The 26950-nt window shown below is 42.5% G+C and overlaps 1 protein-coding gene across 2 annotated transcripts in view; it reads right to left on the reverse strand.

Moving 5' to 3' along the window:
- TLL2 (tolloid like 2) overlaps positions 1–26950 on the reverse strand; it is a 119283-nt gene that overhangs the window by 51071 nt on the left and 41262 nt on the right. For both annotated transcript variants that reach the window (XM_082722144.1, XM_082722143.1), the window contains exons 3-5: positions 21259–21336; positions 6663–6818; positions 4400–4517 (exon numbers count right to left, since the gene is read on the reverse strand). In XM_082722144.1, coding sequence (XP_082578270.1) covers positions 4400–4517; positions 6663–6818; positions 21259–21336 — 352 coding nt within the window. The remainder of the gene's footprint in view (positions 1–4399; positions 4518–6662; positions 6819–21258; positions 21337–26950) is intronic.

Below are 26950 nucleotides of genomic sequence, written 5' to 3' on the forward strand. Positions count from 1 at the left end.
TATTATTCCTAATATAGAAAGATATAAGAAATTAAAATGGCCCACAGTCCTACTGCCTTTACCACCCAGAAAACCTCTATCAAACATTAAAAAAAAAAATACACAGTTGGGGCAATTGGGTGGTTCAGCTGGTTAAGTAAAGTGACTCTTGGTTTCAGCTCAGGTTGTGATCTCAGCATCGTAAGATCACGTCAGGTAAGTTCACGTCAGGTCCCACACTCATCAGGGAGTCTGCTTGAGATTCTCTCTTTCCCTCTGCCCTTACCCCTCCCCCACTCTCTCTCTTTCCCTCTCTCTCTCTCTCTCAAATAAATAAATTAATCTTTAAAAAATATATATGTTCAGGGGCGCCTGGGTGGCTCAGTGGGTTAAAGCCTCTGCCTTCGGCTCAGGTCATGATCCTGGGGTCCTGGGATCGAGCCCCACATCGGGCTCTCTGCTCAGCGGGGAGCCTGCTTACTCCTCTCTCTGTCTGCCTCTCTGCCTCCTTGTGATTTCTGTCTGTCAAATAAATAAATAAATCCTTTAAAAAATAAATAAGTAAAAAATAAATAAAAAATATATATGTTCAGAAGATTGAAGTATTGTCTCTCATCCCCTCTAATCTCTTCATCCAAAGATAACCATTGTTAACAGTGTCTCAGACATCCTTCATAAAAATTAGTATACATTTTTCTAAATTACAAAATGCATTATGTACATTGTCCTTCATTTTTTATATTTTTTCCTCCTTAATTTAGAGATCTTTTTATAATAGTGCATAAAGACCTCCTTCATTCTTTTTAAAGTACAATTAACTTTTATTTAATCAGGCTCCTAATAGTGTACATTTAGGCTGATTCCAATTTTTGCTATTTAAACAAATCCTCATGGGAGAGGAAGAGAAAACAAACAAACAAATAATAATAAGGAAACCAAGAAATGGTTGGACTCTTGTTCATGTCAGGGTAAATTCTTAGCATTGGGACTGATAGATAAAAGGGTATATGCATTTGAGATTTCGATAGATATTATCAAATTGCAATCCCCAAATGTGTCTACTTACATGCCCACTAATAATATATTAAAAAGCCCTATTTCCCCACAACCTGGACAACACTGGTTTTATCAAATTTTTTTTGGTCAGCTGGATAGGTGAAACATGGTATTTCACCATATCAAGATTGGATAGCTTTCCATGTTTTATAAGACATTTGTATTTCTCTTTCTTGTGAACTTTGTGATCACATCCTTTCCCTATGTTCTTTTGGGTTGTCCATCTTTTTATTATTGATTTGTAAGAACCCTTTATGAATTAAGGAAATGAATCTTTTTTTTTTAAACTTTTTATTTATTTTTTATAAACATATATTTTTATCCCCAGTGGTACAGGTCTGTGAATCGCCAGGTTTACACACTTCACAGCACTCACCAAAGCACATACCCTCCCCAATGTCCATAACCCCACACCCCTTCTCCCAACCCCCCTCCCCCCGGAAATGAGTCTTTTGATTGCCAAATATATTGACAATATTTTTTTTTCACTTTATTTCTTATTTGGATTTTTGTTTGTTTGTTTATGTGTTGTTTTGGTTTTGTTTTCACCATAGACAATTTTAAAATTTCAGTGTTTGTAATGACTTCATTTTTTTTTTGCCCTGCTTAGAAAGGCCATCTCTAGGCCAAGATTATAAGTAAACTTCACTCTTGTTTCTCTCTAATACTTTTTAAATTTCTTTTTTTTTTCTTTTCTTTATCCTTTTAAAAATGTTTACATCTTTGATCCAGCTAGAATCATTTTGATGTGAGAAGTGAGGTAGGAATCCAGATTTTCTATTTTTTTTTAAGTTTTATTTATGTATTTGACAGAGATCACAAGTAGGCAGAGAGGGAGGCAGAGAGAGAGAAAGAGTGGGGAAAGCAGACTCCCCACTGAGGAGAGAGCCTGATGAGATTCGGGGCTCAATCCCAGGACCCTGAGACCAGGACGTGAGCCGAAGGCCGAGGCCCAACCCACTGAGCCACCCAGGTGCCCCCTCCAGCTTTGTTTTTTTCACAATGAGCTCTCTACACCACTGTTAAAATATCCAAATGACTAATATAGCTCATTTAAGTAATACTCATTTAAAATGCTACCTAAATTTGTGTATAGGCATATTCACTTTAAACTCTTTTGTTATGTTCTAAGTGATCTTAATTATTATCATCTTCACTTGCATTTTAAACCCTAGATGTTTGACTAGACCATCAGACCTCTTCCCATAATCCCACACTACTTCTGTCCCTCTGTCCCTGTTGTTACTGTTTCTCTCTCTGTGCCTCTTTCCACCTCCTCTCTCTCCCCCTCTCTCCCTCTGCCTCTGTCTCTGTCTCTCTCCTCTGTTGGCTATTTCTACATGGTCATTCCTCCAGATAAACTTTAGTATCATTTGTTAAATTTCTAAAACATAAATACACATATACCTACATATGTATAAATGTAGATATTTGCATCACAATGGCATGCATTTATAGGTTATTTCAAGGAGTTGTGACATCTTTACTATGTTAAGTATCCCTATACAGGGAGTGGTATGCATTTCCATTTTTACTTTTTTTTTAAGTTTCCTTAGAGTTTTAGCATTTTCTTCCTATAGGTCTGGCATATTTTTGCATTTTCGTTAAGTTTATTCTTAGATGTATTATTTATTATGTTTCTATTAAAGTGATACTTTTCTCATTACAAAAGTGTATCAAATTATTTCATTATAAGGAAAAGTAATTAATTTTCTTGTTACATTTGTAATCAGTCACCTCATCAGGGTCTCCTTTTGTTTCTAAGTTTCTCAATTGTTTTTCTGGGTTTTGGGGTACATGTTGCACTAACTTCAAACCATGCAAACATTGCCTTACTCCTGCCAATACTTACTGTGTGTATTTCCTTCTCTTATCTAATTATATTAGCTAGCATTTTCCAAAACGTGTAAAATAATTGTGGTGATCATGAATATCTTTGACTTGTTCCTGAGTCTAGAAATGCTTCTAGAATTATCATTGTTAAATCTGATGTGGGCTATTGGGACACACACACACACACACACACACACACACACACACAGCTTTAGCCATATCTCTCTAACTTAGAATTGTAGGGCTTTTATTGCCTGGATAAGTTATAATATTCATCCTGATTCCTTTGTGACCTAAGAGTTGTACAAACAAAAAATGGAGCTTTTAACTTACTAGGTAATGCACGGGTATTTACTCTACTCTTTGTCATGATGTCCAATCTCATTGCTTTGCAATCAGAAAACATGTTAATGCTCTTTCTGCCTTTGAGAATCCATCGAGGTGTGTTTCATGCTTAACAGATGGACAATGTCTATAAATGTTCAACACGCGCATAAGAAGAAAAGATCTGTTATCAGATTGCAGAATCTGATAGATCCATAGGATCAACTCTATTCTATTTCTCCAGTCCGCTACAAATCTCTACTCATTTTTTGGTCACCTCAACATTGATCTTCTTGGGTGGACAGAAATGAAATAAAGTCGCCTGCTGCTGGTGTTTCTGTCAATTTCCCCTTGAATTCCCTGGGGCTGGTTTTATGACTCTTAATGCTGCACTGTTTGGTGCATAAAGATTTATGACGGTTATATTCTCACTGTAGCTTGGACTCCTTCTCAATATAAAGTGTCTCACCTTTTTTTTTTTTTAAAAACACTCCCCTACTTTAAAAATGAAACAAAACAAGAATGAAACAAAAAAGGCCTTCTCTGTAACTAAAATTACGATCCTAACATTCTTTTTGTTAGCATTTGCCTGTGTGCCTTCTTTCCTTTTGCCTGTAACCTTTCTGGGTCATTCTCTTCAGTAGTCATTTCATGCATATCCCATGTAGTTGGGTTGAAGTATATGAACCAGTATGGGAAACTTTTCTTTCAGTAGGAGAGGACATCACACTTATATTTCCTGGCATAACGGCTAAATTTGGTCATAATCCAGGCACCTTATTATTTGTTATGTTTTCTGGAGGAAGTCTCTTAGCCCAGGGAGCCCATAAAATTACATGCAGAATTTTGCATAAACGTATATCCATCATGAGAAAGCCATAGCTTTTTCAGACTCTCAGTACGATCGCGGGCCTCCAACTGGTTTGGAATCTCACTTCTCCATATGAAACACCCCAATTCCTTCAACTGCTCCCATGACAGGAGATCCAGACCCCTTGTCTTTCTAGAATCTTCTTCTTGACCGGCCTACTTTGTCCTGGGATTATGAGTTCATTGGGGGCAAGGGGAGTTTCTGACAAACCCTATGTTGCTATTAATCACAGCTCCTTGGAAATATTTGGCTTTACAGAGAAAATTCAACTCTCACGAGCCATCAGATTTGTCTGGCTCAGGTTCCACTGAAGTGGCCTTGCAGGTGCCTACTTACCCACAGGTTCTGTAACTGAATACAATGAAGCTCTCCTCATCAGTCCTTTCTACGAAGGTCACACACGTGTGCTTCTCCCAGTGTCTCATGGCCTGCTTGAAAATGGCCCTCTGGCTTCCTGAAACGACAGGGCAGGTCTCATCACTGTCCTGATGGGTCTTTGCCTCCCTCAGAGGCCATACGCCATGCTGACTCACAATGACGCTTTTTCCAATGAGAATTGGTCCCCCAGACTAGAAATGCGCTAGGAATAAGGATTTCCCTTGCGAAGAATATAAATTTCCTGAATTGCCCAAACTCAGGGAGGAAGAGTTCGTGAAGGGAAAAGAGGATAAAAGTAGATTTTCAGAATATCCCAGACTCTCCAGCTTTTCCTTTGAATGGAGAGTACTTTCATCTAAACTTAAAACAAAAAAAGCTTACCCAGATTATTCAACTGGAAAATTTAAGGCTTTTGAAGTAGCTCACCAGCATTGCATTCTGAGGCTTCATTTTATTTTCTATCTACAGGAGTATGGGTCCATATGCTCTCACAAGTTTGTTTTCAGGTACGTTCATGCTACCTTTGCCTGGGGCCACAGTGTTTTCTGGTGGCTCCTTGAGCGTCCTTTTCTACAAGCCCTTTGAAAACAGGTGAATTTCATGCTTTCTCTGAGCACATCTTCATATTTCCTTGAGTGGAAATGTGTTGAGAAATAGAACAGTAAGTAAACTGTCTGGGAGAAGAACAGAGTAGTAAACTGGCTGATAGTTACTTACAGTCAATATATGTTCTCTAAAAGAACACATCAATCTGTTCTTTATCAATCTGAGATAAAGAACAGTATTTTGATTTTCCTAGAAACAATGAGAAGGATCTAGAAAAATAGTGTTTGGGGACTACAAAAAACAATCGGGGATGGTGTCTGAGTTCTAGAATGACCTTGTTGCCAAAAACAAGCAGAGCACTGGGGAGGCTTCCATCATAGTCTGGAAGACCTGGGTGTGATGTCATATTGTCCCAAAAACAAACAGACAGAATAAAGAATAACCTAGCCTAGCTGTCAACTTTGTTTTTTTACATCTTGATATTTTTAGTTCAAATCATTTATAGCTCAATCACTCACCAAAATAGCAATCCCACTAATTAGAGAACAAGAAAAACCACCACGTTAAGAGAATTCTCTATATAAAATTAGCTAACTTTGATGAAGGTTATGTAAATCTTTGGTCAGAAAAGCACACCGCATCTCAAAGAGCGCGGTTAAGCACCAGGGAACAAAAGTCAATGCATTTCAGGTAATGGGAAGTACTGTACAGACTAGAAAGTGGGGTGCTGAGAACAAGTAGCCAGTGGGATATTGGGGGTATCAGGGAGGCAAAGAGGCCTTTCTGGGGATGTGTCATCTGATCTGAGATGCAGTGATAAGAAGAAACCACGAGAAGGTCTGGGGAAAGAGTGTTCTAGGCGGATGGAGGGCAGGTGCAGGTGTGTTAAAGCAGGAATGAGCTGGGCATGTTCCAGAAGAGAAAGGTACCTGTAATGTCAACACGCAGGAACTGGGGAGAAGAGAGCAGGAGCAGGGCAGGAGACTGGGTGGAACAGGGGGCAAGGGCTGACCTTGGAGGCCATGGTCAGCAGTTTCAGTTTCACTAGTAGTGATGGGAAGCCACTGGCTGACCTATGTATTTTAAAGATAATAATACCAATAGCAAATAATTACTAATTACTATGTGCCAGGTACTAGTCAAGTGCTTCATCTAAATTAACTCGTTTAGTTCTCAAAACAACCCTATGAGCTAAAAAATATTATCATCCCCACTTACAGAAGAGGGACTTAACGTGGCAAGGTTAAGTACCTTCCCACAGCGTGTACTGCCCGCAAGCAGTACTAGCCGGGACTAGCCACATCTAAGGGCCCACTCTGCTTACCTTGCATATTGCTGCGGGGATGCGACCGGTGTGGGTGACCAACCAGGCAGAAGACAGGTCAGCCACCCTGTGTGGCTTTGGCCTGGAGGGCTTTGCTCACCTACCCATTGTGCAAACCCTGTCCCTCTTTCAAGACCAGGATCATGTGTCACCCCCTGCATGAAGGCCTGGGGACTAGGTGATCACCACTGAGGACACAGTCCCAGCAGAGACCACAGTTTTGCCAGGCTTAGAGCACTAGCCCTGAAGGCATAATGGAACACCAGCAGGTAGGACAGCCGTGTCCCAGGCTCTGCTCCACCCCCCGGGGAGGACACAGCCCCAAAGGAGGTCTCCTCTGGGACTACTGACCAGTGAAGTTCCCACCGATGACGTAGGGGATGACTCCTCCAGGCCATATTCTCTCTGTCCTCGAGGTTGTGGCTCTTCGGACGCGTGGAGAAAAGGTCTCAGCTCGGGCATCCGAGGTCCGGGGGCTGTGCAAGAGCATGGCATTGTCCTCGCCATCTGCAAGAGAGGCACGCTGCCATTTACTCTGCCTTTAGTTCCTTCTGTCCATCATGGTTAAGACTATACTATCCATGAATCCACAAAGAACATGTGTTCTAAAGGGGGTATTCGGTCAGCTTGGGGTTTTGAACCCCTGGGTGTCAGGAAGGGTGCCATGGCTACAACGGAAGCAGGCTGGCTTCCTGGAAGCCTTGCACACCCTGTGGGGCTCCATGGAAGCCGGAGAGAATCAAGCAGGGACCGAACAAGGCATCCTTTGGGATGGAGTCGAGTCAGGGATGCGCTCTCTTCTCTGGGAATATCAGAGGGAACTTACTGAGCCAATCTCCAGCCCTGACCAAATACCCATCAATGCTGCAAATGTGGAAAATCATTTGGCCAGTCTGACAAAGTGAACCAGCTTGCAATGGTTCAGATACTCTTTGCAAGGTGAGCCTCTGGAAAAAGCAGCGCCTCATAAAATCCCCCAGCTCTTCCCGATCTCTTGGCACAGGTAGACCTTTAAGAGAGGGAGGTGGAAAAGAAGTGGAGGCCCTTTTAAGGTTCGGAGTCCACGGTGGGGCCCCGGAAATAGTAGAGACAGACAGGTGGGGTAGAATCGCTTGAACCTGTGGCGCCCTAATCATCAAATCCACGTTCATTTTGTCCATCACTCTGACAACATAAGCTTTTGTTTTCAGCCTACTTATGTAGATTCCCTCATTATTCTCACTTGGAACATTTTCTCTTCAGTTTCTGTATCTTTTCCCTCAAAATCAGCTTTTGATTTTTTTTTATCCATTTCATTTTTTATTATTCATTAATTTTATTTCTTTTATTACTTCCTTCCATTTGCACTTACTTTATTCCAATCTTTCCTTTCTATCTTCTTTTCTTTTTTAAAAAACTGGAGATATAACTCACACACCGTAATAGACATTCTTTTAAAGTATACAATTTAGTGGTTTTTAGTATATTCACAAAGTTGTGCAACCATCAGCACTACAGAACTCCACAACATTTTCATCGCCCCAAAAAGAAACACATTAGCAGTCACTTCCCATTTCTAGCCCCTGCCCCAGTCCTTGGCCATTAGTCATCTACTTTCTGTTTCTGTGGCTGTGCCTATTCTGGACATCTCACACAAATGGAATCAGCTGATATGTAGTATTTTGTGTCTGGTTTCTTTTCCTTAGCATGTTTTCAAGGTTCATTGGTATCATACCATGTATTAGTACATTATTATATTTTATGGCTGGATAATATTCCATTGCATGTATCTACCACATTTTGTTTATCCATTTCTCAGATGATGGACATTTGGGTTGTTTCTGCTTTTTGGCTATCACGAATAATACTAGTATGGGCATTAATGTATACATTTGTGTGTGAACATATGTTTCCTGTTCTCCTGGGTATGCACCACAGACTGGAATTGTTGGGTCATTCAAGAACTTTACATTTAACAACCTTTTGAAGAACTAGCAGGCTGCTCTCCAAAGCATCATTTACATTCCCATCAGCAATGCATCAGGGTTCCAATGTCTCCATATACTTGTCAACACTTGTTATTGTCAAGCTTGTTGATTATAGCCATTCTAATGGGTGAACTGGCATCTCAGTGTGCTTTTGATTTGCATTTTCCTAGTGACTACTGATGCCAAACATCTCTTTATGTTCTTATGAGTCATTTGCATATCTTCTTTGAAGAAATGTGTATTCAAATCCTCTGCCTATTTCTTAATTGGGTTATCTTTTTACTGTTATAATTATTCTTTGTATATTCTGGACACCAGACCCTTATCAGACATATGACTTACAAATATTTTCTCTTATTCTGTAGGTTATCTTTTCATTTTTACAATAGTATCCTTGGAACCATAAAAGTTTTACATTTTGATAAAGTCCAATTTATCCATTTTTGTTTCTTATGGTTTTTGTGCCATATTTTAGAAATTACAGCCTAATCCAACCTCACAGAGATTTATATGTATGTTTATAATTATGTTATATCTATTTATATCTACAGTTCTATAGTTTTGGTGCTTATATTTAAGTCTTTAATCATTTTGAGTTAATTTTTATATATGGTGTGAGGTAGGGGTCTAGTTTCATTCTTTTGCCTGTGAATATCTAGTGTTTCCAGCATCATTTGTTGAAAAGATTAGTTTTTCCCCTATAGAACTGTCTTGGTACTCTTGTAACAAATCAGTTAGCCATCCTCTTCTGGCTTCTTGAGTTGAACATTCGGCACATAATTTTCAATTTTTCTTATATTCTACTGTTGATATTTTTAGGCTAAAATTTCTCTGAGTTCCTCTTTAGCAGCATTCTATCATTTGACATGTATATATCAATGTTAGACATTGATATATTCTGTTAGCTCCATTTAGACTTTCTTCTTTGATCTTTTAGTTATTTAAAAGTGTGATTTTCAAAATTCCTAAATATTTGTTTCTCTGTGGGTGTTACTGATTTCTAACATTGCTTTGTGTTCCAAGGACCCATTCTCCACGGTGGGGGTCAGAAAACTTTTTCTGAAAAAGAACAATAGTAAATATTTGAAGTTTTGTAGTTAATACATTCTCTGTTGCAACCAACCAGCTCTGCCACTGTAGTGTGACAGCAGCCATAAACAATATGTAAATGATTGGGTATGGCTGTGTTCCAATAACAGCTTATTTGCAAAAACAGATGGTAGGTTGGATTTGGCCTCCTGGCTGTAGATGACTAGCCTATGCTCCAAGGTATCAATTCTTTGGTATTCTGAATCTTCGTTTGCAGCCCAGTACGTGATTGGTTTTTATAAATGTCCCAAATGTCCTTGGATAATGTGTATTCATTTCTATAATTGATGGTTAAAGGGTGCTACATATGTTATTCACATATTCTACCTACAACTATTTTGGCTCCTTGGTGTATCAGTTACTGAGAAAAGTGCCTTAAACAACCCTGACAACTAACATTGTGGACTGCCATTTTCTCCTTTATTCTTAATTTCTGCTTTGCATTGTTCAAGGCTATGTTGTTTAAGTAATACAAGTGAAGGACTGTTAAATGTTACCAGTTGAATTATTTAAATGTTCCCAGTAAATTATTTCTTTCATCATTAATGACCCTCTTTATCTGTAACAGTGTTTATCCATAATAAAGATTATTTTGGCTGATATGAATATTACTATGTCAGTTAAATTTTGATTACTGTTTGCCTCATAGAGCTTTTTCCCACTCATTTATTTTTGATCTTTTTATGTAATTATGTTTTTTTAAATGAGTCATTCAACAGGCATTATTCTGTGAGTAAATTACATTTCCCACAATAATAACACAAACTTTGCAATGGTCTTATGGTTGAGATTCAATTTTTTAATTATATATGAAATAGTTTTTGTAAATTGAAATTTTTATTGATATACTTATAGATTCACATGCAGTTGTAAGAAATAATAGAGAGATTTTGTGTACCCGGTACTCCATTTCTCCCAATAGTAACATTTTATAAAACTATAGTACAATATCACAACTGGGATATGGACATTACTGTACTCCACTGATTGCATTCAGATTTCCCCAGCATCATGTATACTTGTGTGTGTGTGTGTATGTGTGTGTAGTTGTATGGAATTTTATCACATGTATTGGTTTGTTTACCACACTTTCAAGATACTGACCAGTTGCATTACCATAAGAATCCTTCATGTTGGCATTTTATAATCCTATCCACATCCTTGCCCCTCTCCTCTCTACATCCCTGCCCCTCTCCTCTCCTCCATCCCTAAACTCTCAACCACTAATCTGTTCTCCATTTAGAAAATTTTTCATTTGAAGAATATTACATAAGTGGAATTTAACAGTGTATCACCTTTGGGAATTGGCTTTTCTTATTTGGCACAATTCCTTGGAGATTCATCAGGGTTGTTTTATGTATCAATAGTTTCCTTCTATTGCTGAGTCATATTCCATGGTATTCAGGTACCACCACTTGTTTTAACCATTCACCTGCGAAAGGATATCTGGGCTGTTTCCTGGTATTACAAATAAAGCTGCTATGAACATTCATATACAAGATTTTGTGTGGAAATAAACTTTTATTTCTCTGAGATAAATACCCAAGAGTGGAATTGCTGGATTGGTAGTTGATGGTAAATGAGTTGATTTCTGGGTTCTGTATTGTGTTCCATTGAACTATGTGTTTATCCCTCTGCTAAGAGGACATGGTCTTGATTACTGCAGTTATATAGTAAGCCTTAGTAACTGGGAGAGGGATTACTCCCATTTTAGACTTCTTTTCTATGACTGTTTTAGTTATGTTTCCATATAGAGTCTATGGCTGTCCATATAGATTTTAGAATAAAGTTGTCTCTGCCTACAAAAAAAACATGCTGGGATTTTGATAGGAATTACATTAAAACAATAGATCAGTTTGGAGATAACTTTATCTTTACCATACTCAGTCTTCCAATCCCTGGACATACTATGTCTCTGCATTCGTGTAGGTCTTTCTTGATTTCTTTCATCAGTCTTGTGTGATTTTTAGTATATAAATATTGTACATGTTTTTTTAAAAATGTATAGGAATTTCATTTTCTTTGGGTACTTATAAATTGTATTGTGTTTTAAATTTTTATTTATGCATAATTATTCTTAGTATATAGAAATGTAAGCAATTTGGGGGTTTGGGCCTTGTATCTGCCATGCTAAATTCACTTACTAGTTCTAAGGTTTTTTTGTTTTGTTTTGTTTTTGTTTTAAGATTTTATTTATTTATTTGACAGAGGTCACAGTAGGCAGAGAGGCAGGCAGAGAGAGAGAGAGAGGGAAGCAGGCTCCCTGCTGAGCAGAGAGCCCTATGCGGGACTCAATCCCAGGACCCTGAGATCATGACCTGAGCCGAAGGCAGTGGCTTAATCCACTGAGCCATCCAGGTGCCCTAAGTTTTTTTTTTGTTTTTTTGTTTTTTTTGTTTTTTAGATTCATTAGGATCATCTACATAGCAAACAAGTCATTTGGAAATAGAAACAGTTTTATTTTTTCCGTTCTGATTTTCATGCCTTTAATTTATTTTTCTTGTGTCAATGCAGTGTCTGTAACTTCCAAAACTATGTTGAATAAGAGTATGACAGCAGACGTCTTTGCCTTGTTCCTGGTTTTAGGGGAAGTAGTCAGTCTTTCACTATTAAGTAAGATGTAAGCTGTAGGTTTTTGCTTTGTTTTGTTTGTTTTTATTTTATTTTTTTTTAAGATCTTATTTATTTGAAAGAGAGAGCAAGCGAAAGAGAACATAAGCAGACTACCCACTGAACAGGGAGTGTGGTGTGGAACTTGATTCCGGGACTCTGGGATCATGATGTGAGCTGAAGGCAGATGGTTAACCAACTGAGCCACCTAGGTGCCCAGCTATAGGTTTTAGGCAGATGCTCATTATCAAGTTAAGATTATTTCTCTCTATTCCTAACTTGCTGTGTTTTTATTATAAATGTTAGATTTTGTTAAATGCTTTTTTTTTTTTTCATTTAAATGCTCAGTTGATGTGATCATGGGATTTTTCTTTTTTAGTTTATTGATATGGTAAGGTTACACTGATTGATTTTCAAATGTCAAACCAGCCTTGCATATCTGGAATAAATTCCGCTTGATCATGGTGTATAATTATTTTTTACACGTGGATGGTTTTGATTTGATATTTTGTTGAGGATTTTTGCATATAATTATAATTACATTTTAAGTATATCTGTTATGAACACCAAATATCTACATTTTTTTCTTGTTGTTCAATCCAAGAATCTCTCTTTTAACAGGTGAATTATAGTTATTTTATAACTGACATACCTGGCATTATTTCCTTCCTCGTGTGTGTGTGTGCATTATTTGCTATTTTTTTTCTTTGCTTCTTTTGTTTCTCCTTGACTGCTTTTGTAGGAATAAGATATTTTCCGTATTTAGTTTTTATTTCCATTATCTCCTTTCTAGTCTTTAGCATTGATTCTAATTTTTAACATTCAAACTGGACTTAAGAAAGTACAAAGAATTCACAAACTACAAGATAGACCTGAAGAAATCAGAATCTCCATTCTCATTCTGAGAATACAAGGATCTCAAGGCATTTTAATTTACAAAGAGGCCTTTTGCTGTTTCACATTACTGTTTACTTGCTTTTAAGACCCCAAATAAAGTGCTATTTACCAATTATTTGTTTTTAAGACAGATTTATATCTGCCTTCATATTTACCATTTCCTTGCTTACTGCTACTTCTTGCATTCCAAATCTCCTTCCTAGAAATGCATTCTTTATTATTCTTTGATGATGACAATAAACTCTCAGTTTATTTTATCCTCAATCTATTTCATCTTCACTCAGTTTATTTTATCCACACTCTAGAAATTAAGTCTAGCTGGGAATGTACAAAATCCCAAGTTGACAGATGTTTTTCTTCAAAGACAGTATTCCAGTATACTTCAGTCTTCATTATTAACAGGAGATATCCTTATAGTTTGATGGTCATTCCTTCACCTGTTATCAGTCTTATCTTTTGTTCTGTTCTCCTTCTTTTGTTTTTTGTCTTTCTCAGCATGATTATAATTGTCTAAATATGGATTTATATGAATTCTCTGCTTGAGACCCAGTACAATTCTTCCTTCAACCGTGGAAAATTCTAATTCCTCATCTGTTTGACCACTGCCTCTTCTTTCCCAGTATCCCTATGAAATTTATCTCATTTTCAAGAATTTCTACTGATTATGTGCTTAACAGTCTCACTTTACCCATTGTGTCTCTTTCCCTTCTTCCATATTTTCTTTGTCTCTCAATGGTGAAATTTGTGTGGTTTCCTCAGATCTATTTTCTACTTCACTAATTCTCTCTTCATTTGTGTTCAATATACTATCCAATTTCAGTTTCAACAATATATTTATCATTTCTAAAAGCCCTAATGGCTTCTAAATCTGTCAATTCTTTTTTCCTCTCTACTATAGTTTCAAATTCTTCCATTGGTTCCTTTGTTATATATACTTATTTACTCCTTTAGATTGTCCTATTATTCTTATATCTCTGGGTACCAATTCTCCAATTTATTGTCTCTGCTGATTCTCTTCAATGGATTAACTTTTTGTGTTCCTAATGTTTTTATTTAAATCTCATTTTTAGGGGAGATCATTCCTTTCTAAAAGAGCCCCATATGCCATCAATTATGACTGTGAGCCTTTTTTTTTTTTTTTTTTTTTTGGTGCTGTGGGGATTTTAGGGTCCTAGATCAGTTTTTATGTTATTTCTAAGTTTAGGGTTTCCAGATTTAGGAAATGTAATTTGAGAACTTATACCAACATGGGGAACAGGATTTCAGATTCAGTTTCTCATAGATGATATATTTTTACCCACACTTAGAGCCTAGGAAAGAGAACAAGATTTCTTGCCACTCCTCTTAACCATTGGGCAGAATTTTTTTTTTTACTCTCTCTCTCTTTTTTAATGAGTATGAAGCCCTTTGAGGGTGTTCATTTTATGCAATATCTCGTGCTTCACATGGACCAAGGCCATCTCTCCTATATTTATAGGCATGAAGACACCAGCCCCCATCTCCCAAATCTTAGCCCAATTTGAATGCCCTCTACACATTCTTGCCACCATCTGAAGTTTAATTCTGTGGATTTGTGTTCCCTCTTCTCTTCTAATCGTGGAAATTTCTCTTTCTATCCTTTGTTCTTAACTCTGTATCTTTTATTTGGGATGTTGGGAAGGTTATATATTATTTTCAGCAGTTCTGTTTTTGTATGGGGGTTCCTACTAATTCAATTGGTCATACGAACAAGAAGCCTGTCATGTAATACCTTTTAAACATGAAAATAATTGTTTTACTGGTAAAATTTCTAGATCAGAAGTCATACACTTGCAACTTTTGGGATAAACCCAACCCACAGATGTGCTTTGGTTGGCCTGGACACTTTTGGCCCACAATATGGTTTTTTTTTTTTTTTTTTTTTTTTTTTTTTGGTTGTTGTTGTTGTTTTAATATCACTTTAGAAGCCAACTTTTACAAATCAAGGGATTTCACATCAGGATCCAGATTTTCTAGTTTTTCTTTAAAGACAGAAAGATGTGGCAACACTGGGCCCACGTTCCCTCCATCATTTACAACCCCTTCGAGTTCAGTAGTACCTGCTCACCATAGGTACAGCATATGTTGTCCTGGTTGTGGGAGCCTCTCCTCCACTTCCCATTGTCCTATATAGCCCACACACACCCCCGCCACATTACCTGCTGGGCCTTTGCAGCTATGCCAACACCAGACAACAAATTGCATCCAAATGCATTCAAATGTGAGTTGCCCCCATCGGTGGGGAAGCTCTCCAGGGAGGCACCCATCCCGGCAGGCCTGCTCAGTACTCCAGGCACACCCAGAATAGCGCCTACTTGCTGGTAAGTATGCACTGCTTTCGCAGTCTGAATGAATTAATTAAAGAATGGAAGAGTTATTCTAAAAATAAACAGCCCAACAGTCCAAACAATTCCATGGCGGAAACGCCTCCAAAATGTTGGCAGCCCTAAGGCCCTTAATGTTTAAACCCTGAGAATCATCATGTCTGAAGTAATCACAGGCAGCGATGTAGCAAGTGGAAGTTTATTATTCATTTCCCAGAGGGTTTTCAACAAGTCTCTTAATTTTCTTCTGCCGCCAACTCTCCTTTGGAGAATGGGCAGAAATAGTCCCCTAGTCGAGGGACCAGTGCTGAGACAGCCCATGTTTCTCAGACAAGCTGGGCTGCGTCCGCACGTGGGCCGCTCTGGCAAGGGCTGGGCTGCGGCCGAGTCAGCGTGGGAAAATCTGAAGTGCACCTGGAAGGAGACGGGGCTGTAATTTCCAGAGATGGGTTATTGAATGACAGCTTCCCCCTCGGTCCAGTGAGAAATTTAATTTGCCGAGGACTCAACACAGGAAGCATTTGCCGATTAAAAATATGTCTAAACAGATGTTCTGCTGAGCCTGGAAGAAGGATCTTAATGCAACTGTCATTATTGGATTTTCTTGGATTACTACTATCTGGAATCAGAGTCCACAGAGAAGGATGTAATTATTGATTATGGCCAAGAGGCCTACATTTGAAGAGGAGCTCAGGGGCATCTGAAAGGATTTAACACGCTGCGGGGGGAAGGCAGGGGGTGCTGGGGGATAAAGTCCATTTAAATTCTCTGGCTCGGGGAGCAGACCCTGTCCTCTGCGGCCCCAGCTCTTCAAGGTTCCATCTCCAGCGGAAGGCACAGGCGTGTCATAAACAGAACCAGGCCCACCCCAGCCTTCTCAAGTGAGGCACTGGGAATTTTCCATGATTCGACTGGTCAGCCCCACACTGGGAGCAAACATCCTGAGAGTCCAGCCGTCCACAACACCCCCCACCCCAGGGTGGTGGGCAACATAGCAGCTGGCCTGCGAACCTGGAAAGGCTCCTCCTCCCTGAGGAGGCCCTCCGTGAAAGTGGAGACTGAATTATTCCCCATGACAGTTTTCGAACCTGGCTGCACATGTGAATCGGCTGGGGAGCTTTTTAAAAATCCTGGTGTCCGCCCCCTACCCCGAGATTGCCACTCAATCAAACAAGAGTGGAACCCAGGCATGATAGTTTTTAAAGCTCCCAGGTAGTTCCAAAGCACAGGGACGTTTGAGAACCATAGATAAGGTTAAGAGCAGGGGATTGTTTAGGGTCTGAAGAGACTTAGGTTCAAGATAAATGCTGCCATTTGCTACTTGTGTGGCCTTGGATAAGGCACTCTTCTTGCCTTCGGAATCTTCCTTCCTGCTACATGCTGGTGTTGTGGGCACTGAACCAGGTAATGAATGTCAAACGCCTGCCATGGTGAGGGTTCCAAGCGAGCTTCAGTAATCGCTAGCCAGGTCTGCATTTGGGGACGGGCTAGAAAGAATGCCTAAAATTAGGTTCAGTGGTAACACCCATTACTGACATTAGTGACATTCAGGGGTTTGCGTGCTGGGCAGTGCTTTGCAAGTGCCAACAGTGCAAACAAGATTCCACTGTGATTTCCTGCAGCACAAAGCCCTTAGGAACTGTTACTGGGAGTGAAAGGTCCATTCTCATCTATGAAGATGGTTCTGGAAATCGGGCTCTATCGTAACAGTCAACAGCTTCATTGGAGGAGCAGTTACACACTCCATTTCATTAATCCCATTAGCAGCCCTGAAATGCAGGCTGAGCGCTCATCTCCAGGGGAGGGAGACTCCTCGGACCAAACGGTCTGCCAGGGGGATGCTGAGTGAGCAATTCTCTGAGCCGCCCCCCACCTCCCCGCCCTTCCCAGAGCTGGGAGCACAAATCCCTGCCGTCAGGGCTGAGGGGAGCCACATAATGCCAGGAAATAAGCCTGCTGCTGAAGCCAGGGGGCCGTGGTGGGGAGGGGGGCTTCCCTCAGATCCTTTCTCCTGCTTGGGCGGTCTCTTTTTTTGGGGGTGTTGGGAGGGGGTCGGGTTGTGATGAAAGGGGAATCTGAGATTGACACAACTTGTCTTATCTTTAATTCAAACAAAACAAGCAGCACCCACGCTGGCGCCTGACAGGGCCCTGGAGAGATGGATCGGATGGAGGTAAGGCTGGAGGGACAGGCTAGAACGGCCTGCCTGCGGCTCACCTCTGAGGGTGCCAAGGGTCTCCTTCCCCATCAGGCTTGCCCGAGATGCTTAAAGATGTGTCCGTCTGCTGCTGCCATATGGTGTGGAGAAACTTGGCCTAGCCTTGACTCTCTTTCAAAAAAAACCGGGGTCACTGGACGGTCTGCAGACTAGGATTTAGCCCACTGTAGGGATGTGAGGCATGGTGGCTAGGGCAGTGCTTTCACTGTCCTCCTTAAAAAGCCCAAGGAGATCTCGTGTTTCTGTGCAGGTGCCAGGCACAAGGCAACCTACCAGAGGCGGCATGGTAATGAGCTGCGGCAGCCATATTCCTTCCGGTCTCCCTTAATTGTGTTTCTGTGCAGCTGCTGCACAGCTGTGGAATCCCAGTCCAGAGGTGGAGGGTGTCCTTCCAGGGCTGCATAACATTATTCTTGGAGGTGGAGGTAAAGAGGAAAAAGTGGAGAAGCTACAGTCACTGAGTACCTCTTAAATTCCAGACACCTGGCTATGCACTTTGCATAAATATTTCTAATTCTCTCCAAACCTCATGTGAATACTTACCTGAGGTCCTAACTACTAAGTGGCTAAGCTGAAGTACAAACCCACGTGCGTCTGATGGTCCAAGTTTATTTGGTTGGGTCATTTTACACCAACAAAGGAGGCAATACTACGAACCCTGACCCTGTCCATTGCTGGTGGGCAGGTAAGGGGCAGTGAGAGAAGGCTGGAGTTGGTCTCTAAGCATGGCCACAGCTCTCCTCTCCGTGAGCTCATGATGCTATTCGCATTAAGGGGTGGAATCTCTTTTCTTCCTCTTGAAGCTGAGCAGCCCTTTTGGCTTGTCTGACCAATAGACTATGGCAGAAGGAGCATTCTGGGTACTCTTGAGTTCAGGCCTTAAAGAGACTGGTGGCTTCTGGCTCTTCCCTCTGAGAAGCCAGCCGCCATATTGTAAAAAATGGCAAGTTAGACAGCTAGATGAAAACCCATGTGGTGAGAAGAGCCACATGGAGGCCCATGTGACTACAGCTTTTTTTTTTGGACCACCCAGGCCAGCCCAGGCCAGCTGCTAGATGAATGCAGTCAAGTGAGTGACCCAGCTGATGTCAGCCAAAGAAACACCCCACGGAATCCAGTCAACCCACAGGATCGTGAAAGATAACAAATCACTGTCTGAAGTCACTAAGATTGGGAGTGGTTTTAGGCAACGATAAATCACTTAGGAAGGAAAAATCAGGTGTGGCATCTACATTACTGCGGTGCTAGCAAACCCCTCTAGTTTCGGTCCCACCTCCTAGGCTCCATTGTCGGCACAACGTGCTGGTCATCCGTGGCCAAAACAGAGTGCCATGGAGATTACGAGATGTCTGGGGAATCTGAGAAAGCACAAGTCAAAATACTTTGAAAAAGCAAAGCAGGAAACCACAGATTTTCAAGGAAGCCCTGCACACGGTCCCAGCAACATGCTATGAGAGGGAGAAACAAATGTACATTTGACAAAGGAGGGGGTACGACGTGGGAGCTGATGGATCTGCCTTTGTCTGAAAGAGGCTAAACTGGTAAGTGGGGAGGATCAGCAACCCAACAGAAAAATGGGCAAAGACAGGAAGAGGCAGATCACAGAAGTGCACCCCTATGTCACTGGCAAAGGCAGGAAAAGAGGCTGGGAGTCAGCAGCAGGCAGGGAAATCCAAATTCAGTAATAATAAACTCCTATTTACATTATCAACAACAGAGAGCACGTAGTGCTGGAGAGGATGGGGTGAGAGGGGCACACTCACAAGTCACTCTGGAAATGTGAGCAGCTTTAAGCCCACTCCAGGAACACCTGTTAAAAACATCCCAAATGTGTAGGATTTAGGTTTGGGAACGTCTACTGTGGCATTGCTCGTGATGGCAAAAACTTGACAGGGAGTGAATGTTAATAGATAAGGGAACCATTGGCTCAATTATGGCCCATCCACGCCCGGAATATTTTGCAAAATATTCAGAAGAATAAACCGAAGTTATCACCAGTGCGTTATTCAGGGGTTTTCCCATGACATACTGCTGAGTGAGAAAAGCAGGATTCATAAAAAGCACGTATCGAATAGGATCCCGTTTTGTAAAACGATGAAGCTTATATTTGCATGTGTGTTTACATCCCTACAGAAGTGTCTGTGTGAACACACGTGCATGGAGGAAAATACGAAGGGTGCCCACAGAACCATCGGCCGGGGTTACTTGGGGAAGGGCAGAGGAGCGAGATGTGGGGAAGAGAAGGAAGGAAGGTAGCCCAATTAAAGGGAAACGAATTTAAAAAAAAATTAAGAAAGGATATGATGGTACCATTACACGTATGCATTTGTGTGAAATGATATATATGCATATGTATGTATAAAATACAAAATAGCATTCATTAAAGCGAAAACATAAAGCAAATAATGATTTCTACTTTATCCCTAAATAGGCATCCTTGAAAACAAGGATTCTGGCATGTAAAAATTCTTCCTTTTGACAGGGCCAGTGGTGGGATGGATAAACCATCTGACTGTAGATCAGAAGATTCTAGAAATTATTTCTTTTGACACTGTGTGTCAACTCTACTTCAATAAACAAAATTTATTCCCTCTGCCCTGCATTTATTTTATGTAGAAGAAGCGTCATCGGCAGCAGCAAGCCCTGATTCCTGCAGGGTGCTGGCCAGACAGAAGCCCACCCAGCAGCTTCTCTCAGCCAGCATGGCTTCTGAGCGAGAAAAACTCCTCCACATGGAGATGCTTCCAGTGAGACGCCCTCCTCTCAATCCCGGGAAGGCGCACACGTGTGAGCGTCAGTATGTAGACAGACAGACTTCCAGGCAGGCACCTGCTGATGAGTGTCCCTGCCCATAGGCGGGCACAACCTCACCAGCCCCCTCCCCCAGCTTCTCACAAGGTCTCTGAGCTACACCTTCTCCACAGCTCCCATCCTAGCTTTATTTTCCCTCCTTGCCTCCCACGCCCACTTGTTCTTGTTCTTGTTCAGATGTCTAGTCCCCAAAGCCCCATGATCCCTCCTGTCAGCCGATGGGGGTTGCAACTCACAAGCTAAGCAGCGGTGAGAAAGGTCAAAGCCAGACTGAAGACCATTCCGTCCCTAAGTAGCCAAACACCACCCTCAGCCAGTCCGTCCTCAACAAAAGGACACACTCCCCCGTGCCCAGAGACTTTGGTGCTCCTAGTCCACTAAGATAGCAAGTAAAAAGTGGAATAAGAGGTTCCCAAAGCTGGGGCACCTGGGTGGTTCAGTTGGTGAAGCATCTGCCATCCACTCAGGTCCTGATCTCAGAGTCCTGGGATCGAGCCCCGGATCGGACTCCCTGCTCAGCAGAGTCTGCTTTTCCCTCTCCTTCTGCCCCTCTGCCTGCTCATGCGCATGCTCTCCCTCGTTCACTCTCAAATAAAAAAAATTTTTAGACCACAGTTAACGTTAGGTTACGTACACCTCACAACAAAGGTAATCCGCTTGGTAGCTAAACACTTTAGACCACAGTTAACGTTAGGTTACGCACACCTCACAACAAAGGTAAAAAAATTTTTTAAGAGGTTTGCAAAGCCAGGGGTAGGGGGAAAAGGGGAGTGACTTCTTAGTGGCTGTGGGGTCTCCTTTGGGATGATGAAAATTTTATGGAACAAAAATTTTTCTGGAATGAAATAGTGGGATGGTCATACAACACTGTGAATGCACTTAATGTCACTAAGTTATCCACATTAAAATGGTTAAAATGGAAATTTTATATTATGTGAAATTTATCACAGCTGAAATGGGAAAAATAAATAAATAAGTAAAAGACCCAAAGGCCTGGGAGGGCCTGACATTACCCTTGCTAGCTTCCTCACTGCTGGTGTTGGCAGCTGTTGCATTCTCCCAGCCCTCAGATGGCTGTTCCTCCAGTCCACCTAAAGGAACGAGAAAGAAAAGTGAGGATGCATCAACCTTCTTTGTAGGAGCACCAGGAGCTCGGGAGCAAACTTGATCCCCTGGGGGATGACCAGGATCCCTGGCAGAGCAGGAAAGATTTGACAACAGGGGTTGATTGAGAGCCCATCACAGGCCGGGCACCGTTCTAGATGCTAGGGTGGAAAAGAACCCGCTTTTTCATAACTACGCACATAATTCACCAGTTAGAAATGTATTACTCTCCTCCGTCAGTTCAAGGGTACTTGGAGTCAAATATACAAAGTTAGGAGGCAAATCCCAAAGTCAACCTGGAAGTCAGCTTCCTTGCGCTTACCCCCCCATTAGGAAGCCCGCATCGCATGTAAACAGGACACCAGCTTCTGAATGCAGCGAGGAGCCTCAACACTGCTTTTAAATACGTGATGTGGTCAGCTACTGCCTTGGCTTAAGTAGGCATTTGGGTTTTCTCTTTGGGGTGAATCTCATTTTAGAAATTGTTCTGTTGACTTTATATATCAGACTCTGCAAACACGGCCTCGGTCAAGGACAGGCATGCTTGTCTTTATTTGCGAGTAGCCCTTGTGCATAAACCTGGTTCACATCTGTTCCCACCAGGAAGGTGGCCAATCAGCCATGAGTGTTAGACCTACGGTGAGCTGGACCTGTGTGCGGTTCCAGGAGCCAGAGGACTCAGCAGTGAGCTAAGACAGATGGGTCAAATGGGCAGCCGGACGAGAAACGCAAGGTAAGAGAACAAAAGGACAAAGTCATTGTGGGTTCAGAAAATCTGAAGATTGGATGCAGGATAAGGTAGAGTGCTCAAAAGGGGCCTTCCCTGACCATGGACGCAGAGGTCTGGGCCAGGACCAGGAAAGAATCTGGACTGGGAATGAGCTTGCCCCACAGAGGGGCTCATCGTGGTAGGCAAGGGGGAACCAGGCAGAGAGGGAGGCCAGATCCACAGGGATATGAGGAATATAGTTGCATGCAGGGAAGCAGGGAGCCTGATGGATTAGATAAGAGGGACTGAGAGAGGTCCCCAGTGACTCCCACATTTGGGGGTTGAACAACTGGGTGGGCTGTGACACCAGGGAGCAGATCTGAGGACAGAGCCCATGTCCAGAAGAGACTATTGTACATATGAAACCACATCCAGGCACCTACAGTATAATCAACTTATACAAAAATAATTTCTTGCATCTGTTTAGAAATCTGCAGCTCACGGAGCTGTTTCTCCCTCATTAAACATTCTGTGGCAGAGGGAGTGTAACCCCATTTTACAGAGGAGAAAATCAAGTCACAAAATGAGTGGCCCAGGGTCGTGCTCAGGACACCGTCTCCCGGTCAGAAGCCTGAGGATCTTCCCCATGCTCCACAGCCCACAGGCTTCCAGCAATGCTCAAGGTAAGGTCCCAAACAGGTGACCCAATGACCTGGCCCGGCACAACCCTGGGAGCCGGCCCCGAGGCCCCTCAGCCGGGCCTCCACCACACAGCCCGCCTCTTTCCCTCTCCTGCCGGCGACCCTGGCGGCAGACCAGGCGCGCGCTGACATTTTTGCGGGCCTTCATCCTGCTCGTTCTGTGGCCTCTCTGGCCAACTCGGAATCCGCTCACACACTCCCTGCAGCTGCCGGGGGGTTGCCTGCCAGCTCCCAGCCCTCTGGGTATTCTTCCAGCTGCGGTATCATTTCCTCTCGGGCTGAAGGTCAGGGGAAATCCCGATGGTGTGAAAATCACAGGCCGGCAGAGGAATGTGGCATGTGAGGAGCGAGGGGGAGCCTGAAGCCAGAGGTCCGGGACTAGCTCCGTCTCTGCTGCGTAACTGCGGCTAAGACCTTGGGCGTTTGTATTTTTCATCTGTCAAATGGGCTGTTTGTTTTGAAGACCAAATGAGGTAATGGGTTTGTTTAGGCACTAACTCATTCAACAAATATTTATCCAACACCTGCTACAGGCCAGATGCTGTTTCTGCTGCTCAGGATACAACACAGAACAAACTCTACCCTGACCTCATGGAAATTATATTCTGATGGAAGGGAGGGGAGAAAACAATAAGCAAATAGGCGACTAAATATTTAAGTCAGTTGCTGAGAGGCGCTACAAAGAAAATAAATGAGGGTGAGGGGGAAAAAGGGAAGTCTAGGGTTAAGGGGTTGCTGTTTCGTGGGAGACGGAAAAGCAGAAACCTGGAGAGTGTGAAGGAGAGAGTCTACCGAAGACTGGGGAAGAACATTTCAAACTGGGAAAAACAAGGGGTGCAAAGGCCCTGGGGTGGGAGTGCGGGCTTGGTGGTAGGGAGGAGGTATGACTGGAATGGAGCAGATGAGAGAGACAGGAGTAGGTAGTGTGGCCAGAGGGCAGTGGAGAGTCTGGAGGGTTGGCTTGTGTGGTGCCATTTCCAGGATTTGGCTTTTATTCCGAGGGATCCAGGCGAGAGCCAGAGAACACGAGAGGGCTCTGGAACGGCACCAGTTTGAATGTGACCAGGGTTACTAGCAGTGGACAGGAGAGGACTCAGAGGCTGGCTTTCGGAAGGAAACTCCACACAGCAGCAGCCCCGCAGAGAAGGTCGGTCAGTTTAGATGTGCTTGGCCCCTGAGAAAGGGGTGGAGGGAGGTGAAGGAACGAAAGCTGAAGGACCCCTGGGCACAGCCTGGGTTCAGGGTTAGCTGTAGGCTGTGGCTGAGGGAGCAAAGGCCAGGAGAGACAGAGATGCAGCTCTGCAGTGGGCAGAGGAGGGCCGGGGTGGAGGACTTCTGACCCACTCGGCCCCCTGGTGCTCAGAGCTATAAAAGGAGCTCGAGCTCTGATGTTGAGGCAAGAACGGGCCCCTAGTAGCTAGAGAGGGGAAAGGATCAGTGTTTACCAAGTCCAGTGATGGAGCCCAACACGCACTAAGAATAGGGCTAAATGCCCTCCTTGTATTGTGTTTAATGATTGTCGCCTCACAAAGACACAATGACAAAACAGCCATAACCATCCGCATTTTCCAGGGAGGACACAAGGCTCCAAAAGGTGAATCGACTTGCCTGTCTCAAGGGAACAGAGATGGTTAGCAAGGGAGATGGATGAAGGCGGGGGGGGGGGGGGGGGGTCTTATCCGACTCTCCAAATCTTTACTCCTTCCACTCAGCTTTGGGACCAGAAAGAACAAGTGCGGTGCCAGGGTCGCTCTCCCTGATGAAACCCTTCCTGAGGCTCCCCACTGCCCTTGGGATGAGTTCTAATTCCCTGAGGCCTCTCCTGCCTGGTGCCCTGGGGCTTCCTGCTACTTCCCTGCTGTCCTACTCAGCCACCCATTCTCACCTTTAGCACCTTCATTTCTATTTTCCTCAGCCACACCCACCTCTCCGCTGGCCGGATCCTAGTGGTGCTTTAAATTTCCGCAGGGACACCACTTCCTCTAAGACACTGTCCCACAGTTCCTCCCAGGTTAGCAGCACTCTGTGTGCTCGTGCAGGGCTTGGGCTGATTCGCGTCCCAAACCGCAAGGTGGACCTCTCCTGTCCATTCAGAGGACCCTTCAGTTTGGTTTCTAGTTTTTAGCATCTTGATGAAAGGGCCCTTGTCTTGTCCAACAATGAACACTGCGCCCGGCAGATAGCAGACACTCAGTAAAATACGGGATGGACGGATGAATGGACTGATGGACGGATGGACGAGTCAGGTAGACAGTTCTTAAAAAGATAACTCAATCTTTTCTAACTCAGCCTAACAGATGGAACAAATGGTTTTCATCAGCTTTTATGGAGAAAGGGAAGCAGATATTCTTGGGACAATGGTTCTCAACCTTCACTGCAATTTGGGATCACCTGGGAAGCTTTTTAGACAAACCAGCCCGGGAGACCGAGACCCACCCATTCAGAGGTTCTTATTGAATCAGTCTGGGCCTGAGCTGGGCCTCAGGATTTTCAAAAGCTCCAGAGGGGAGTCTAAGGTACAGCCAAGCTTGTGATTCTCGACTCAGAGAACCTGTAAGAGGAAGCCTTATCTTAAATTTTCTTACAACTAAACTCTTCCTTCCCAAGCTCCCCAGGAATGAAGATGTGGAGCTGGAAACACATCAAACACTAAACAACAACAACAACAAAACTCCTTTCTCACATCTGTATCAATGAAAAATGTTGCTCTCTTCCAGTAAAAGCTAGCAAGTGAGTAAGGCAGGTGTGACAGTGGCTGGAACAGCAGCCCCAGGCACCATGGAACAGGAAGAAAAATATAGCCTGCCCGAGACAAAGATTGGGGACAAGGGCGGAGGGAGCATATTTCAGGGTGTGGGGCTATATTTTTCCTTGGGTGTAACTGCAAGACAAAAAATATTTGAAAAAAAAATACATATATACGCCCGTATTTGATCTTTGGTTAATTACTCTTCGGTGAGAGGATATGCAGAGACCTTGTAGATTTCATTAGTCACAGGGGCTTATTCAAACGTCTCCTTTGCATAAGAAACCCAGGCTTACAGCTGGTCTCTGGGAAAGAATGCCCTCCAGGCCTTGAAAAGAGAGCTACAGGGCTGTTCACGCTCTCACTGAAACACAGCAGAGGTCAACGGCCCGTGATGCATGGGGCCAGGCTGAAATGTTTCTATCCAGCATTTGCAATTCAATCCCACAGTTTCCTTTATAGAACAATTCACTAAATTCAGAGTTGTTCTTTTTTCTAATTCACCATATAATTCACCTCCCAAGTTCAATTAAGAAGCAATCTGTTAGCAACTTTGGGAGCAAGCTGCTTTTCTTTGGGAAAGCCCAATTTTCTTCCGCTCCCAACAAAAAGTAGCTTAATTATATGCATCATACGAGACATTGATGTATACACAACACTCCTCCACCATAATTAATGAAATATTAACTATATACATCCAAAGACATCTAGGCAAAAAGAGATGGGCTCTTCCAAAGCCCAGGAGGACAGAGCCTTGTCCCAAATATCAATACTGATCATTTGAATATATGTTCATGCATAATGACTATGAATTAATATTCATTAATATGGTTTTATAGACAAAACTTGATATCAGTTATTCCTTCTATCCCTCATTCATAGAATCTAACATTACGTAGTCCTTGCTTTTCTTAAACACAAGAATAACTATGATTTTAAAAAAATTTTTATTTTTTATTAACATATAATGTATTATTAGCCCAGGGGTACAGGTCTGTGAATCGCCAGGTTTACCCACTTCACAGGACTCACCATAGCACACACCTTCCCCAATGTCCATAACCCAAACCACCTTCTCCCTACCCACCTCCCCCCAGCAACCCTCAGTTTGTTTTGTGAGATTAAGAATCTCTATGGTTTGTCTCCCTCCCTATCCCATCTTGTTTCATTTTTTTCCTTCCCTAACCCCCAAACCCCCCACGTTACCTCTCAAATTCTTCATATCAGGGAGATCATATGATAATTGTCTTTCTCTGATTGACTTATTTCGCTAAGCATAATATCCTCTAGTTCCATCCAGGTCGTTGCAAATGGCAAGATTTCATTTCTTTTGATGGCTGCATAGTATTCCATTGTATATATATACCATCTCTTCTTTATCCATTCATCTGTTGATGGACATCTAGATTCTTTCCATAGTTTGGCTATTGTGGACATTGCTGCTA

Source organism: Mustela nivalis (genome assembly GCF_964662115.1).
Source record: "Mustela nivalis genome assembly, chromosome: 2".
Taxonomy (NCBI): Eukaryota; Metazoa; Chordata; class Mammalia; order Carnivora; family Mustelidae; genus Mustela; species Mustela nivalis.